Raw genomic sequence first — 17,144 nt, 5'->3', positions numbered from 1 at the left:
TGGATTATATAACTTCTTAAAAAATAATATCTATTGTAGTGCTATTAAAAAACTACCGTTCATATAATTGTACTTTTCCTACTCTGACTGGGGACTATATCAGTAGGTTTTATTTTGTTGTTCTAAATAGATCTTCAGTTTCTTAATATTATCATGCTATTACAATTAATATATGCCCTTAATCTAGTTTTAGTCTTATGAAAAAATATAAACCACTGAACTTGAAAAAATAAACTGGGTTGTGATGTGCTTAATTTCAAAATCTCATTTTCAAATGGCATTAATAGGTAAGATCAAATATCTAGATAAAGTGAATTCAAGTTGTATTGAATAAACCTCATAAGGAAATTTTATACTGAAATAGGATATAAAATAACTATTTTGTCTTTGACTTTTAAAATGCCATGTGTCTAAAAATTCCTTTTGCTTTCAGAGCAAATAATTTACTAATTTCAGTGGTCCAAATGATGGGGATCATTTCAACATAACTTTGAGAATTTCTTTTATACATGAGAGTTTCTAATTTATTTTAGAATTGAAATAACACAGTATTCTTCAGAAACTTGAGGGTGTGCAAATATCCTTCTCTGTCATGACACTAGAAAAGTAGAATGATTCCTTATGCTGAGGGGAAAACGTGCTTTTACAAGAACTGCGCAGAAATCCCAGGAAGGTCTGGTGTCATTACCTCACTTCAGGGTCTGGAGATGAAACCAGCTTCTTCTCTGCGAGTGTGTGTCCTGTCCACAAACATGAACTGCCTTCAGACAGGTGGTAAGACCTGCCCCTAGATCACTCTTTAAGGACAGAGTTGGGTGTTCTGTGCCTGCTGCAAGCCTCATGACAGTTACCTTGTTGAAAGGCACAGAGAACATTTGGTTCTCTGACTGGGAGAAGAATGTGGCTTTAGAGAAGGATTGTACACCTTCCTCACAGTTGTTCGGTAGCAATCAATTTTAAAACAGCGGCATTCATCAGTTACTCTTCTATGTAATTCCTTGGAAAATTAAGTTAGAGAGCAAAAAAAGATTTCTACCACAAAGCCTGGGAAACAGATTGGATCTCTGACAGTGGAGAGGCAAACCACTTGTGCGGTGTTTGGCCTCCAGCTGACTAACACAGAGTTTCACCTGGAGCAGAGTGGATGCCTCCATGTTCTAACAGGCAAAAAGTGTTGAAGGGAGAAAGGATGGCTTGGGTGGCTCAAGTTATTGTTTGGTTCTTCCCATGAGTCCATAAACCTACGGCCTAATTAAACTATGTCTGCTGCGTCTTTTTTCCCTCATGACTAGGACCATATCTTTTGCTGCTGTAATAGTAATCCAGCATCAATGAAAGAAAATGTCAGTCACTTTCATGGAACTTCCCAGCAGAATTGAACAAACTATAAACAAGAATGTTGGGGAGAGAAATTGAATTTTTAATATATTTAGCAGAGCAAGAGCAAGTATTAATAGTCCTTCTTTTATTAAAAGTGACTTAAAAGATCTGTTGAGATTAGCTCAATAGCTTTTCTTTATTGTTTCACAGAGTGAAGCATCAAATATTTTGACTGCAAGAAAAGGCTGATTCTTTAGAGTCTTACTAAGGGCAACATCTGTAAGCCAACTAAGTTTTTATTTCTTTCTTACTGATGTCTATTCAGCAACATTTACAGATCCACAGAATGGACTTGCAAAAATAATTTGAAAAAGTTATTGAAGACTTATGACTTATGTCATTCTGCCTTTCTGGGTTGCATTTTTTCATTTTTGTCTTTTCGTTTTTTAGCAGTCAATCACTAGTCTGAGGTCCCAGCTAAACTGCAGGGAACCTCTTACTCTTTGTTCCACAAGCCTGCAAGCTGCAGGCACAGGTGGAATGCATTGCACCTCCCTTCCAGGCTCTGCAGTCCAGGTTTCCTGTGCTTAATGGAAACAAAGGTCTTGTCCCAAGCTAAAATCTCAGTTATTTACCTGTCCTGAGACTCTGAAGGACCTCCATGTCCACTTGTTCTATTGTAAGATGATCTTTCCTATTTACACCTAATATAACCTTAAATCTTTTGTCTAATGCTGTGCTGAACCTTGAATTCCCTGTCTTTACAGTGTCTTTTACGCTTTTAATTTATTCTCTGTCTCTCTCCATCTGTTGATCGTTTCAGTTGCTAGATTTCCCATATGAATTGATAATAATAAGCCAATAATACTGTAAAATTCATAAGAAATAGAATCCAACTTGTCTTACTGTAATAATCTTCTTACAGTCTAGTCTACCTCAATTGAACAGTATAATCTAAATGCATACTTGTCTGCAAAGGAAAATGAAAAGTCAGAGATCTCTTCCTCAGCCAAGTTTTTTACCCTTTGTAATTTTTCTGAGAAAAAATGTGGAAATGTCTCTATTACATGAAATTTTTATAAAACAGAAAAAAAAATATATGCATGTTAAAGAACCTCAAATAATAATTGTGTTTCAGTCTTCTGTTATCGTGTATTTTGCCAGAGTTGTTATTATGGACTCACTGTTTGAAATTTTGAGTGTTTATGAATCTCAGGAAATAGAATTACTTTTCTACACTTTTTACTTGTGGGAGAAAATTCGTGACTTCTTGTGGTTTAAGCCCAGCTGGCAACTACAGATACCACCAGATACCACTCCAGATACCTCCCACCTCCCACTGAAATGGGGAGGAGAATCAAAAGTTAAACTTGTAGGTTGAGATAAGAACAGTTTAATAATTGAAAAAAAGTAAGATAATAATAATAATAATAAATTAAAAATATAAATAGAGAGATAAACCCCAAGAAAAACAAGTGATGCACAACACAGTTGCTCACCACCCGCTGACAGTTGCCAAACACCATTCCCCTGGGTTGGGGTTAGGTTGGGTGAGTGTGTAAAGGGCTACTTAGTTGTCAACAGGGCTTAAACCACAACAGTTCATTTTGGTGCCCCGTGTGGGGTTGATGTGCCGGGCCCTCAAATCTACACAGTTCAGTGAACCTGGTTATCCCTCTCCTCCACCTGACTGGAGACAAGGTCTCTCTAATGCTGATCACATGGTTCCACATTTCCTTCTTGTAGAAATGGACTAGAACTTGTTTCCGCAGAGTCAGGAGTATAATGAGCCCTTTCATTCTGCTTGGGAAACTCTCCACTGGAGACTGGAGCAAAAATCTGTGATTTCTTTTCCCTGCCATTCCCACACCCATGCCTCTAGAGTTGGGGTATGTTTTCAATCCTATTTCCTCATGTCCTCTCTGAGGTCCCCCTTAAACCTCGACACTTGTTCTTAATCCTCTTCCCTTCCTTTCCTTTCCCCTCTCTTCTCCACCTCCTTCCCCTTCCTATTTCCTTTCCCTTTGCCCTATTTTCCTTTAGTATAGCATTTGCCTATGCTAATTTATTCTAAAATATAACATCTGCTAACAGTTTTATGCTAATCAAAATTTTTAGAGCTTTGACTCGTCGGAGAGGCGATTTTCATGAACAGATGTCTTTGTGCCTTCTCTGGACAAGTTATTTTTTAATTATTTCATGGTGTTCTCTGTATTTCTTTCACAATTACTGATTTGCATTTAGCTCTGAATAGAGTGCTTTTCGTAGAATACCATCTTTTCATGTAATACTTCCCACAATACTAATTTCTTTGATTATGTATCTGATGAACGAGCTGATTAAATAGTTTAATTTTTTGATAAAATTTATTTGTTAAATTTACACAGAGACAATGAGGTCTATTATTTCTTTGGAAAGAAGAACACAGGAATGGCAATGAAAGTAGACAGTAGTGAGATAAGTAGGATGAGGCTTGATGTTTTAAGACATCTGAATATATTCAAATAAAAAAATTTGCAAATACAGTTATCTATTAACACTTAATTTCAATCTAATTCCCAATTCTCCTTTTTTTTTCTTTTTCACCAGCTTCTGAGTTTTTAGGTAATGTTCTTTGGCATAAAATTGTTTCAGTTGCTAAGCTTGGAACATGTATACACTTGAGATATTTCAGTCTACATAATATTGAGGTTGAGTTAGCACGCAGAATACTCTAAGTATGCCTCACTCACTTATAACACCTGGGGGAGGACTCTCTTGCAAATTCCACATTTTCCTCCCATGTTAATTGTACAGTGCTTCATAATTCTAAGACTAAGGCTTCTTTAGTTTACCATGATGTAGTGTAGGGTAGAGGTTTTGGTTTTTTTCCATACCAGTGTAATTTCTTCAGTCCTTATTTAAATTTGAAGGTTAATTTAATCCATGATGAAACAGGAATCTTCTCTTCTGGATCATATTTTATTCTGATTTTCTTAAAAAATAAAATCCCTTGGATTTCCTTCAGGTCCCCTTGTGTTATGTAGGGTCAGCAGTTGCAGCCAACAGCTCCATCAGCTAAACCAAGAAAGTTTGTGTTTTGGCCTTCATTTAGCATGAAGACAGAAATATGTAAAACTGCCATATACTTAAATAGCTATTCTTTCTAGTAGTTAAGATCTTAACAAAGTCCTGTCTTGGATTTTATTTTTCTTCTACTTCTAGAAAGGAATTTCTCATGAAAAGTCATCTTGTGCTTCACATTCAGTATCTGCAGTCCTTCCTCTGTCCTATACTCTCTTGTTTCCCCCATCTCTTCCATCATTGTGGTTTTGAAGAAGAAAAAATAAATGGGAACCAACTATTCAGCATTCAGCTGCCTTGGGCATTTTTTAAAATTAGGTTTTGGATAAATTTTTAATATAGCACAAGTAACAAATCAACATGCAAGGGAGAGTCTTCTGAACATTTTCATTCCTCTGTAGGTAAAGGGTGATGGGTAAAATCTAAAAAAGTTTTTTAAAAGGTTATTTTCAACAGGAATGTATAACAAGCAACTAGGCATTTGTTTGGCAAGCCATTAACTAGCCATGCTTGGTTTTCAAGTTTTGAGTTTTCAAAGGTTTGAGTTGACAAACACTTTTCAATGACACAATAAATTTGTCTGATGCAACTTTGAGACCTTTGTATCTGAAGACTTACTGCAATTTTGATCCACAAAAGACATTCAATCTACTTGAGAAAGAAGACTTAATTACCTTGTTGCCAGAAAAATAGCAACCTTCTTCAGGTTTAGGATGATATGTGTTGCAGCAGTGTAAGGTGTCTTAAGGTATTTTTAGTTGTGATTAATGGAAGATATTCTTCCAAGACCCTAAAAAATCAATGGAACTTTTGGTTTAAGGTTTACTTGTAATACATTTGTAATTAATATGTCCTGCTAGGGATGCTACCATGCTGTGTCTTTATTTTCTTTCTAAAAGCTTTACCAAAAAAAACATATTATTTTTTAAGCAGACTTTTTTGACTGTCTAGGTTGATTTCAACATAAATTTTATGAATAGCTTAAACGCTGCAAAAAGGAAGACAGAGATGCAGGCATTACGAAGGCTACTTCTGTTTTTCCTGTGTGATACAAACCAATATAATTATATTCTATTATCAATATGTCATTGTGCTCAAATTCCCAGGGAGAGTCAGCAACATTATGGGCACAACTCTTTCATGGTGTAACAGAAGAAGGGCCTATTGTTGTCTTATAGTGCTCCTTTAGAGTGCACAGATCTTGTGTTTCCCCTCTGCAAAAGTGACTTTTGTTCTGCAAGATGCAATAAGCGTCTCTCTGATTCAGTCGTATGTTTTAGTGTTAAATTTGTCCAACAACTTCAGGAATTCTGTACATGGCTTGCATAATGGCACACAATTTTCCACACCATAATTTAAAACATTTTTATAAAGCTATTTCTTATACTAAATGCAAGGCAGCAAATAGAGTTGCTGAGTGTTATTACTTAAACAAATAATTCGAGATGTTGAGCAGTCCAAGTAAATAATATGTGAATCTATTCAGTATTGGTTTTCAGATATTTTGGGTAATAGAGTGGCAGCATGTGTGTTAACTAGAAGTTACCTTAGTTGGAATGAGTTGTGCATGGCGTAAAAATGGGCTAGAATATAGGGATTCCCAGTGCTGTAGAAAATTTGTGATGTTTTGGATTTGTTTGTTCCGTGAAACAGAAACAAGACCTTACTAAAAAAATGAAAGAAGGATTGAAAGAAACTCTTGCTTAGAAGAGCAGTCTGAAAGAAAGGAGAATGGAGTCATGGCAGAACAGCTAATAGCACTGAAGTCTGTACTGTACTCATAAATTTGTATTGATTGGGGAAAAAAATTGATTTAGCACTGAAAACTGTCCTTAATTCTGTCCTCTGTTTAAGAAACCTTCCAAAAGAATTGGTACTTTCTAACGAAATGTGTTTTTCATAAAATTCCCAGCTAGCTCTAATGAGTGTAGCAGTGAGTAGCAGAACAACACTGCTGACAAGAAAGCAAATGTTTTCTGTGTAATATGGATTCCCAATTCTACGTTGCTCTGTGGTAAAAGTGGAAGATATGCAATGTAGGTCAGCACAGTGTCAATTCTAGCAAATTAAAGTACAGATGCTTCCTCTCAAATCAATCAAAGCATCTGTCAAACTTCACAAATTAGAAATAATGTGGACATGTGAATCTACTTGGCACTGCAAAAAATAATCACTGTTTTTTATAGTGGTTCTCAATAGCTCTCATACATACAAAACCAAAATTGATGGGTGCTCATAAAACTTGTACAGTGACTAAACGATAAAAAATTATATTTCTATATTTTTAATGCACTAGTCAAAGCATCAGATCATAAACTTAGCTTGAGCTTTAGAAAGAGTGAATAATTTTTTATCATTGTCATGTGGGGAAAAATCTCAAATATTTCCTTTCATCTTTCACTGATGCTGTGGACAAAGTATAAGATGCCTTTTAGCCAGTTACAACAGTGAGGCTCTGATTCAGTACAATTCCAAGTATGTCCTCTTAACATAGATATGTTTCTTAGATCTTTAGTAGACTAAGCCTAAGACTTATCTCCCTCTGCGTAATTCCAAGTTTGTTTCTGTCCCATGAAGGAGCACTCAATTTGGTATCACTTCCTGTGTGTTTGGGGTATTTTTGTTTCTTTCCCATTTCTTTTTTTTTTTGCACCTTTATTGCCAAGTCTAGTTTGTGTTCTAGCTTTATTAGTATTCAGTTCCACTTTATTTGTTCGAAGTAATGGTATGTACTTGAAATAAGGTAAGCACATCTCTCTTAAGCATTAGAACCCTGTTAAAACCAATGTATCTGAAAGAATCCTATGGGTTTAGTTGTACTTTCCTCTTTTACTCTGTATCATACATAATTTTTTTTTTTTTTTTTTGGTGCTCTAACTAACTAGGCCTATTGTTTCATTTCAGTTTGGAAGACGTTACATTGAAGACCTTTTTAATGATTTTCGAGATGGACGAAGACTTCTGGAGCTCCTGGAATGCCTTACAGGCCAAAAAATTGTATGTGTTTTTTAACACGTTGACTGTATATTGAAGCCCTGATGTTGTGATAAGTGTAGTAGGTGATATTCATTAATTTCTGCCATTGATGAGGACCCATGGAAACTATTTTTAGGGATCTGAATATGTTTGACTTCCTTCTGAAATTGAGAAAACATTGTGACTGAGAGCCATATTAGCCAGTAGCCCTTTGCTAGGCATATATTTGAAATGAAAATATTCTACTTTGTTCTTTGCACTTATTAAGGAAGTGGGGCAAAGAGAAACAAGACTGAGGCAAGGTTCATTTAAATATCTAGATTTTAGCTGGAATAACATTTAATGTGTAGAATTAGAATGTTTTGTTAATAAATTTCGTACATACAGTCTATGTGTGGGAGTTGTACTTGCCTGAAAAGACAGAACAGCTTGCTCTTATCAACTTGGAAACTCTAAAATGACATGTCACACATATTTCTGAATCTCCTCTCTTGTGTTCCTGGTTGGACTTGGTAAGCTTAGCATCTTTCTCTGAAACTTTCTCATTAAAAAGTGGTGAAGCAGGCTGGAGTTTGAGAATTAAAATCCAGAGATAATATATTTGTAAATAAATATTAAACAGACTGATGATTATCTGTTTAGTTACCATAGTAATGATCCTAAATTGCCATGCAGAATACAACTAATCATGATAAATAGAATCTGAAATTATCTGATTTTATATTCATTTCAATGATTCATTCACTGAAAATTGTCAAGGTACCAAATTACCTTCTAAATGTGGATCCAGTTTGTTTCACAGTTAACTCTATTCCATGTTGGGAAGCTGCATAAGCCCAATGTATGGTAATCATGGCTGGGCTTCATGAACAAAGATTTAGGAAGGCTCTATCCACATTTGTTACAAGCACGCTGGTGGCTATAAGGCCAATGCGAGATAGACATGTCCGATTACAAAAGGCACAACAGAAGGACTCCTTAGGAGGTATATTCTGCAAGGCACGATTCTTTCTGTGTTGTCTTTTCTCCTCAAGGGTGATCCTGTGTGCTTTCTCAAAAGCATCAGCAGCGTTATGGATGGTTTGTCTCCAGGCCTCCCGATTTGAGGCCAGAGTAGACCAGTTATGGTGATCAATATGGCCAAGGCTGAGATGTTGTTTCAGGGAGTCCTTGTATCTCCTCTTCGGGGCTCCTCTCATGCGGCAGCCGGTGGCAAGTTCACCATAGAGCAGGATCTTAGGGAGGTGGTGGTCCTTCATCCTGGAGACATGCTCTGCCCAACACAGCTGTGTTCTCAGTAACATGGCCTCAATACTTGTGACTGCTGCTTGCTCTAGAACAGATGTATTGGTCACATAATCTGACCAGTGGATGTTTAGGATTGTACGAAGGCAGCGTTGATGGAAGCGTTCTAGGAGACGCAGGTGATGGCAGAAGATGACCCATGATTTGGAACCATATAAAAGATTTGAGATACCTGTAATGTACTCAATTCTGATTTTGGACAGTCAAAGTTCTTTTACTTTCTTTGTAGGCAAAAGAAAAGGGCTCCACAAGAGTTCATGCTCTGAACAATGTCAACAAAGCACTCCAGGTTTTGCAGAGAAATAACGTAAGTATTCAGCCAGACAGGCTCAGAGCATCCTATAGACAGCATACAAAATATTTTGTAGATGTTAAATCAAACTTTGGTCTATAGTATACAAATACTGGAGTCAAGGCAGTTTTATTAATGTGACTTGGATACTTTGTCATTTGGCATCAGGGGTGAATGTATTTTAAAGAGTTTAAAATCCTCTTCCAGCAAATTTTGAATAATACATCTATAGTGGATGATACCTGAAGATAGATCAACATGCAGGATTTTATGCTAATGCATGGTGTTTAAAATAGATTTTTAAAAGTTAATTACCAGAAGTCATCCATAACTGGTTACAAGGTGCTATCTATCAAAATACCTACTCACAACCTCTGACAATTTTGAAGTCTGAAAAACCAAGGCTTTTATGAGAATAAATTATTTGGGTAAATTTTCAGAGGTTCTTCATGGTTCAAAACATTAATCATATCAAACCCACTTTCAATTCTACTTTGTGAAGATTGACTTTTCAAGCCAGTATCCTGTGCATCATTACTGAATAAACATCCTCATAGTATCTCCCTTATGCCAGCATTCTAATGGACCCATAACTTCAGCAGACATTTCCAGTGACCAACTAATTCTATCATATATCCTTCTCAAGAATAAATTCAAATAAACTATAACACTCACTTAAACTTAACAGTAAGAGGTGACAGAACAAAGATAATGTATTCTGTGCTGCCTATTATATTGGATTTCTTGATAGCTGCAGTAGGTCACTAAACATGCTTGAGTTCAACTGCTGAATAAAGCTATTTACTTTATAAATCTAAGATAATCCATCTAAAGATTTGTGCATAAATGAAAGTGACCTTATAATATTGGCATAAAGACCTCCCACTTGATTTTTATTTTTATTTAGTGGAATTTCATGTAAATAAATGGAAGAAAAAGCTTCTAATTATTCAAAATCTGCAACATCTGACCTTATTGGGAAAAAATCATCAATGCATTATTTCACAGTATACAAGAAGGTGTTGACTGCATACCTGGTTACAAATGTTCACAGCAAATGCTTTTTGACGTATTCAGTACATACCATCTAAGTCCATTAATGTGCTATTCATTCAGTTTCTGGAACACAATAGTAGTCCCTCTCAAATATGGGAAGAAAACAGAGAGTATTCCAATTTTAGAAGATAGAAGAAAAAACATCATTTTAGAAAGTGAAGTGGCCATCCAGGGGCCATCATATTCGTATAATAAAACCCTCATAAACTGTACACAATATAAAAAGTAGCATAGTATATGTAGAGATATACTTCATACTTATTATCATGAAGCCAAAAGTTTCCTTAACCTTCAAAAGCTTGATGAATGATTTCTATGGGACTTCAGGAATGCAAAATCAATGGCTCTAAAGCTAATTAAAGCCTGTGAGTAATCTAGATTTTTTTTTTGCTTCTATGTGCTATTCTTGCCCTGAGTTCTGCTGTCATCCAGGTGGTAACACTGAAAAATGCTGCTGCTTCCACTAAACGTATTTTACAGGTTTTTTTGTTCCTATAGAAAGGTGAGAGTGTTGTGGGGGTAATGTAGGGGACATGGGGGTTGCCCCAATATAGGTTTAGGTTAAGTTCCTTAAGATCCATTTGGGAAATGTTCTAAGACACTATTGGTTAGAATGAATTCCAGTCTCATATGTTTTTAGTACAAAATGTGCAATTCTTAAAGAAAAGAGCTCTAAGAGAGTTTTAGAGTTCTTGACAAAATATCTACTTGGTATGGATTCATAAAAATAACCTATACACAGATGTATTGAAATAATAATAATTAAAAAAAAAGCAGCTTATTTTGGGGGTGCAAAAGCAATCTACAGATACAACTTTGTAACTTCAAAAAACTTCAGCAGCTCAGCAGAGATACGCAGATTGTAGTTTGTGAAGGAATGGGGTACTTTTCCATATAAACATCAGTTCTGACCATGAAAAATGGCATCTACGAAACAGCGAGGATGCAAATTTTAGAATCATAGTTCTCTCCAGAAGTGCAGAACCTAGCTTATATTCTCTTGCACTCACATCCCTGGATTTGGCTTTTTTATTTAGGTAGCATGAAAAATGGGGGAGAGTGAAGGATCATTTCACATGAGCAGGAAAGAGTATTCTAGAGTGGTAGATGCATTATGAAACTGCAAATGCATGATATAATTATGGAAAACAACATTTCTGGATGAACTAATGTGTAAAAGACTTCCTTAGATGACGATCACTGCTTTATCTGTATTCCAGAACACAACCTGCCTTTCCTTATACTTTATAGATATTAGTTAAGGAAAATTTAAGTTCTATTTTAATCTAAATGTGTAGAACAATATCTTGAGTTTGTAGGTTCTTACTCTGTCTATATGTGTATGTGTGAATTTCAGAAAATTATATTATGTAAGGTAGCATGAAGTATAGTATGGGAGTTTTTCTGTCTCCCATCAGTTTTGTGATTTGTAGTTGTAGAGGCTTAATATAAAAGAGTTCAAGTTATTATTAACTGTTACTTTTAATTCTGTGTTTTCACAACATGCTATAACTGGAATAATTGGAACTCCAGATCACTGATGGCTTTTTTCCAGAACATTAATTGTGCCATTTGTAAAACACGAGTTTTATCTTTATGGAACAACAGAAGCCAAATGGAATGTTTACCCTAACCCATCCCTCCCTCTCCCTCCAACCTCTTATGCTTGTTATTTTTCTTATACAATTATTTTTGGTTTCTCTAATAGGTTGATTTGGTAAATATAGGGAGCTCAGACATTGTGGATGGAAATCATAAGCTGACCCTTGGTTTGATCTGGAATATAATCCTCCACTGGCAGGTGAGTGGCATTGCTCCTTACTTTCCATGAAGTACTTTTATTCCACTGATCTTGTTCCCATTATTTTCCAGCAACAACTTACAAAGTAAACATAGACATTGCAATGTGCTAAATCAGCAAATTTTATGGCAGTCTGTTTAGATATCATCTAAGATATTAAGAATATTAAGAAGATAAAATAGTTTTTAGAGCATTAGCAGAAGCTCTTTTGACTGTAATTTCACCATCAGATATTGCAAATTTATATATATAACAGTTATCAAAAGAAAAAAATGGATAGACAAAACCAATATCGCTTTCATAGTCACTTTTCTTTTTAATATCTTAGAAAGAGTGACTTCTATATTTTAATAAAATAATCACATTTGTTGCTTTTTGCTGCTGACCCATCCTACCAAGAATTATTTTTAGAACACTAAAAAGCTGCAAGGCTGCTAATTTATTGAAGCAGATGTGGCTCATTTAGCTTCCTTTGTCTTTAGAGAGAAAGGGGTGATTATGATGCGGATCTTGTAAAAAACATTATGGTAGACGAGGACACTTGAGTAAACAAATTCTGAGACAGCAGCAAAAACAAAATTCAAAAGGAACTAGCATCTAGATGCTTTGAGTCTGTTTATAGCTGTGAATTTGGACTAAGAGGGTGTCCATTCATGTCCAAGCAATAAGCTACGAGTTTTTCATAGTATTACAAGAAAAGATGGTAGGAAACAAAGTCTAGAAGACTTTATATTAAAAATTAAACAATCCTATCAGAGTCACACATACATCATTCATTGAAGAAGACAATATTTTTATTCAAAATTTACGGGCATATAGTGAGAGCAACAAAGAAAAGCTGCAAATAGTTTACTGACTTTTTCCTTTGTCTCCCATATTCCTAGTTTAATTGCATAAAACTCTTCTGAATTACTTATTAAGAGCAGATGGAATATGATACCTAGCTGTGCAACTTTTGCCAATGATCCTTCAATCACTGTGTTTCAGTTTGCATGAATAATGAACTGACTGTTCATGTTCAAATTAATATTTTGATTTGTTCTTATTTTATCCTGAAGCAAACTGTTAAAGGTGTGCTTTAGTATTATCTGTGTACTTACTAATCTCTTTTCAGTTGTTCCCACCACTCCTCTTAACACACACACAGAAGACAATGTTCTGATATAATTTGCTGAGCTTTTTGTCAGTAGGCACGAGCTCTTGGAGTACCTCTTGCTTGCAGGGCACAGGTGGTTATTTTCAAACTTCATCTTGAACCTAATGATAACTGTGACAGCATCAACTGTGATGGTACCCAAGGCTTCAGTCTGAACTAACCATGTATGAAAAGTCCAAGGATCTTATTTACAAAGCATCAGTTAAAACTGTGACACTTTCTCAGTGTAGTCATAATGATTCAGTCCATGTTTCATCTAACTTTGAGTTCCGTGTTTCAGTTTATTTTTATTCATGGACTGCTGAAAGGAAGTGACCTGTATATTCTGGACTTCTCTTTATATTCAAAATTTTGTAAATAAATTTTCTAATTTGTCTAGAATTAAATTTCAAATAATAGCACTTGTTACTGTTGCATAATGGTGAATACTTAAAAAAAAATAATATAAAGACAGATTTGTATTTGGGCTTTTCTCTCTTTTTTTTTTTTTTAAAAAAAAAAAAGGACACTTGGGAGATGGTTTGCTGCCTATTTCCCTCAAAGTATTGGAATGGTTCAAAGTAAATTTGTTTGTTTACAGCTCTGTGGAGGAAGTCTGTTCTTTTCCAGATTTTAAGTTTTGAAGGGATTTTCATAATCTAGAATATGTTTGTTGTTGTCCTGCCCTGTTTACGTACTGACAGCACTTCTGGTGAAACAAGCCTCTAAGTTTCTTAAGAAAGGGTGCTGATTCCTGTTGGTTCCAATTTGCCTATCGCAGATTTGCCCCTGGAAATAAGCAGCTGGAAGCACAATAAGATGTTCATAAAGACTCAGGGCCACCAAACTTATCTGCCAGTTGTCTACAGTTGAGTAAAATATCTCACTCTCAATAATAATTTATCAAGACAACTATGTTTATTTGTAGTCTGTAGAAGGCCTAAAAAAATTAGATGGTAGTACACAGCTTGATGTCATACATGCTACTGGTGTAGTTTGCATTTGATGGTGCAATCCTACTTTTACAGCTCTTCCACTTTCTGAGCTAGAGGAAGTTTATCTACCTGCATGGAAAAAAAAAAAAAGTTGTGTGGCAGTTATTTTGTTGCAGATAACAAGCAGGAAGCTTTTTTCCCCCGTTTCACATTCTGCAGCCAACATCACATAAACTTATATATGACCACATGATGGTCTCTTACAAAAATGTCAACCACTTTGTGTAAAAATTAAAAAAAAAAAAAAAGAAATGGCAGAAGAAAGGTGTATGGAGGGAATAATGAGTCAGTACCAGTCCAAGTGGATATCAGAAGTCCCATTGAGGAGAAGCAATCGTAGAGGGATTGCAGCAGACACAACTCGACTCATTCTTGCCACTATCATTTCTGTTCAGTAGAAATATCATGGCTTTCTATATCCCCTGTGGTGATTGTGTCCTTTCTTATCTAGCCTGTTTTTTTCAGATTATTATTAAAAGTCTCCCTGAAATTGAACCATCGTTCTGAGTTGAGCACCTGCTGCCAAAGCTCTTTTTGCTACTGCATCCATCAGGCTTTCTATTTCCTTGAAGCTGCTGCCCTCTTTCTCACAGCTCTGTGATCCCAGCCTCACTGCAGCCTTAGCATCTAAGTAAAAACAGAGCAAAACTGTTAATTTCTGAACTGTTATATTTGACAAACTCTCTTAAGAGTGGAAAAAACATTCTCTTGCAGTGTGTAAGTTCTTTTGTCATGTTTTTAAGAGCTAACTGATTTTCAGGTAAAGCATGAAAGAAAACCACTAGCAAAAGTCTTTGGCGAAAATCACGGCCCAAATCTTGACTTTCTTTAGAAAAAATAGCAAAAGAATAGACATATACAAAAGGCATATATTTCAGAGACGTGCATTTCAACAGTTTTTCAGCCTTGTTTGGAGACTTATTAAAAGCATCAGGGTTATTGTGCACTTGTTGCAGAATCAGTATTTTAAGAGGAGTTACCATTTCATTTTATTTTGAATTTTGATTTTGGAAATGAAATATTAGTGGTTCTGTCAATCCACTTTGAATCAATGAGCAAAGAATATCCTTTACTTTGAAAGATATGACTTGAATATCTGTGAAAACGTTCTTAAAAGTGTTCTTTCAAGTGTGCTTTGAAATACTTTAGTGGTTCTAGCTATAAAAGACGTAATCTATGCAGTCAGAATACCTGAAGCATAGCAAGTAAAAAATACTAAGTCATTCTGTCAGGGAGCTATAAGGTTCCCATTTGATAGAGAAAAATGAAAAATTCTTGCTTTGAGAACAGTTTTCTTTTTAGATTTTCTTTTTCCCTCCCACTGTTCTAGGGTCTGGCATCCTGAAGCCAAGTGCCAGTCTTACAAAATGTTACATGCCTAAGTGTTGGTTTTAAATTGAAAAGATGTAGTGAGACCCTTAGATCATATGCCTGGTCATCTGACACACAGAGCTACAAATGCACAGGCTCCAGGACATGGTCCTGCAGTGGGAGGATCAGAGATCCACTGCTGCTGTGAGGCAGGGCTGGCTGTGCTGCTTTTAGCTGTTTCTTAGTGCTGTGACAAGAATAGCAGTGCTCCCATTCCATTCACAGCTTTCCATTTGGCAGTTTGGCATTCCAGAAACCATCTTGGTGATGTCTGTGTTGCCCTTTTCACCCCTTCTATCAAAATTTAATCTTTTCTTATTGCCATAGCATATGCCCATTCCCCAGGAAGAGCAAGTATGTCTATTCTCTGGAAGTCAGAGTTTCCTACACTTTAGAGCTTTGTGTCCTGCCAGGATATATTACATTAGAAAGGAGAAGTAGCAGAGAAATGAGTATCAGAGGTCATCCCATCATCTGACAGCATGAGGCAGAGCCTACTAGACACTTTGAAATGGCTGTAGTTTTTGAGCCTGGATGCTGAAAGAGTTTATCTTCCCAAAAGCTCTTCAGGCTGACATGAACACATCTCTACGAACTACGTTCTCAACAGTACATCTTAACTAAGAAGCCTTCAAAAAGCTTCCTTCTCACCCAAATGTCAGCCAGCAGTTTTCTGCTCAAGTGCTGATCTTGCTTCTGACTGAAGTCAGGAATGTGTCCCATAAAATTTATAGAGGATCAATTTCTCCTCCCATCTTAGAAACTAATAACATATAAAATAAACTTTATACTTAAGTCTCAAAAGGAAAACTGAAGACAGTGATACTTTCTGGTAGTATGCATCTGAGATGCAAACCCAAGATATTTTCAGTAATTCATATCTTTATGTAGTCAAATGACTAAATTAGTTACTGTGAAACTACCAAGCAACTTACCGATACACAATAAAATGGTATCTCTGTTTTCTCTGCAGTATCACAGTAATTAATTTTTGTTGTTGATGATTATTCTTTCAGATTACATCTTCTACATGTAATTTTTACAATTTCAAAGTGGTCCATCCTTTATCATAAAGTAGCTTCTGCACTGCATGTTTTTCTTTGACTGACCAATATTGGCTGCAGAGGAATTCGAGGGAAGAATTACAATGAAATGCTATATTTCATGAGTGAATAAGCAACTTTATAGTTAAATTATATCTTAGGAAGTATTTTAAAGAGCTGCTAGTCTTTCAAAGATATATGGAGAAAGCAAAAGAAAAGAGAAAGAAAAGAAAAAAAGAGTTCACTCTACAGGAAAATAATTCTGAATAGGTGTTTTACGTGCTCTTGCACTAGTAAAGAAGTTGATAAGAAATATATAATCTACTGCATTATGTCAAACTCCAGGCTAATATTTTTAAAAACCCTTAGGCTTTTTGTAAAATAATAACTGTAGATTGGTAAGCTCTCTCTAGTGAAAGAAGAATATTAACTATTCATTAAAAAATAAAATTGAAACATATGCAATACTCTTTTAATGCAGGCAGTGAAATTCATTTTTCATCCAAGTGCATTTATGCAAATATAGTTTGCATATTTAAGTCAAAAACATTATCTACCGTGCACTGAGCACATTTATTTTGCCGTGGTACTATTTCAACTCCGTCAGTGAGAGAAGAATGCTTTTCATCCTATTATCAACTTTTGCTATAATGTATCATATTAACTAAGGATGTATTTCCAGAGCAAAGAAAACCACAAGAAGAAATACTTAGTTTGAATGAATTCTGTTCCCACAAATGGTGCATGGAATGCTCTGTTCGTGCATGGAATGCTTCATGTGGCACAG

At 35.6% G+C, this 17,144-nt stretch overlaps 1 protein-coding gene across 4 annotated transcripts in view; it reads left to right on the top strand.

Annotated features, from left to right (window-relative positions):
- LOC127481902 (dystrophin) overlaps window positions 1-17,144 on the top strand; it is a 481,077-nt gene that overhangs the window by 253,942 nt on the left and 209,991 nt on the right. For all 4 annotated transcript variants that reach the window (XM_051811717.1, XM_051811718.1, XM_051811719.1 and 1 more), the window contains exons 3-5: window positions 7,288-7,380; window positions 8,894-8,971; window positions 11,721-11,813. In XM_051811717.1, the coding sequence (XP_051667677.1) occupies window positions 7,288-7,380; window positions 8,894-8,971; window positions 11,721-11,813 (264 nt within the window). The remainder of the gene's footprint in view (window positions 1-7,287; window positions 7,381-8,893; window positions 8,972-11,720; window positions 11,814-17,144) is intronic.

This window comes from Manacus candei, unplaced genomic scaffold (assembly GCF_025592945.1).
Source record: "Manacus candei isolate 608988 ecotype Guabito, Panama unplaced genomic scaffold, ASM2559294v1 h1tg000083l, whole genome shotgun sequence".
In the NCBI taxonomy this organism is placed as follows: Eukaryota; Metazoa; Chordata; class Aves; order Passeriformes; family Pipridae; genus Manacus; species Manacus candei.
This window is presented reverse-complemented; position numbering and strand designations above follow the sequence as displayed.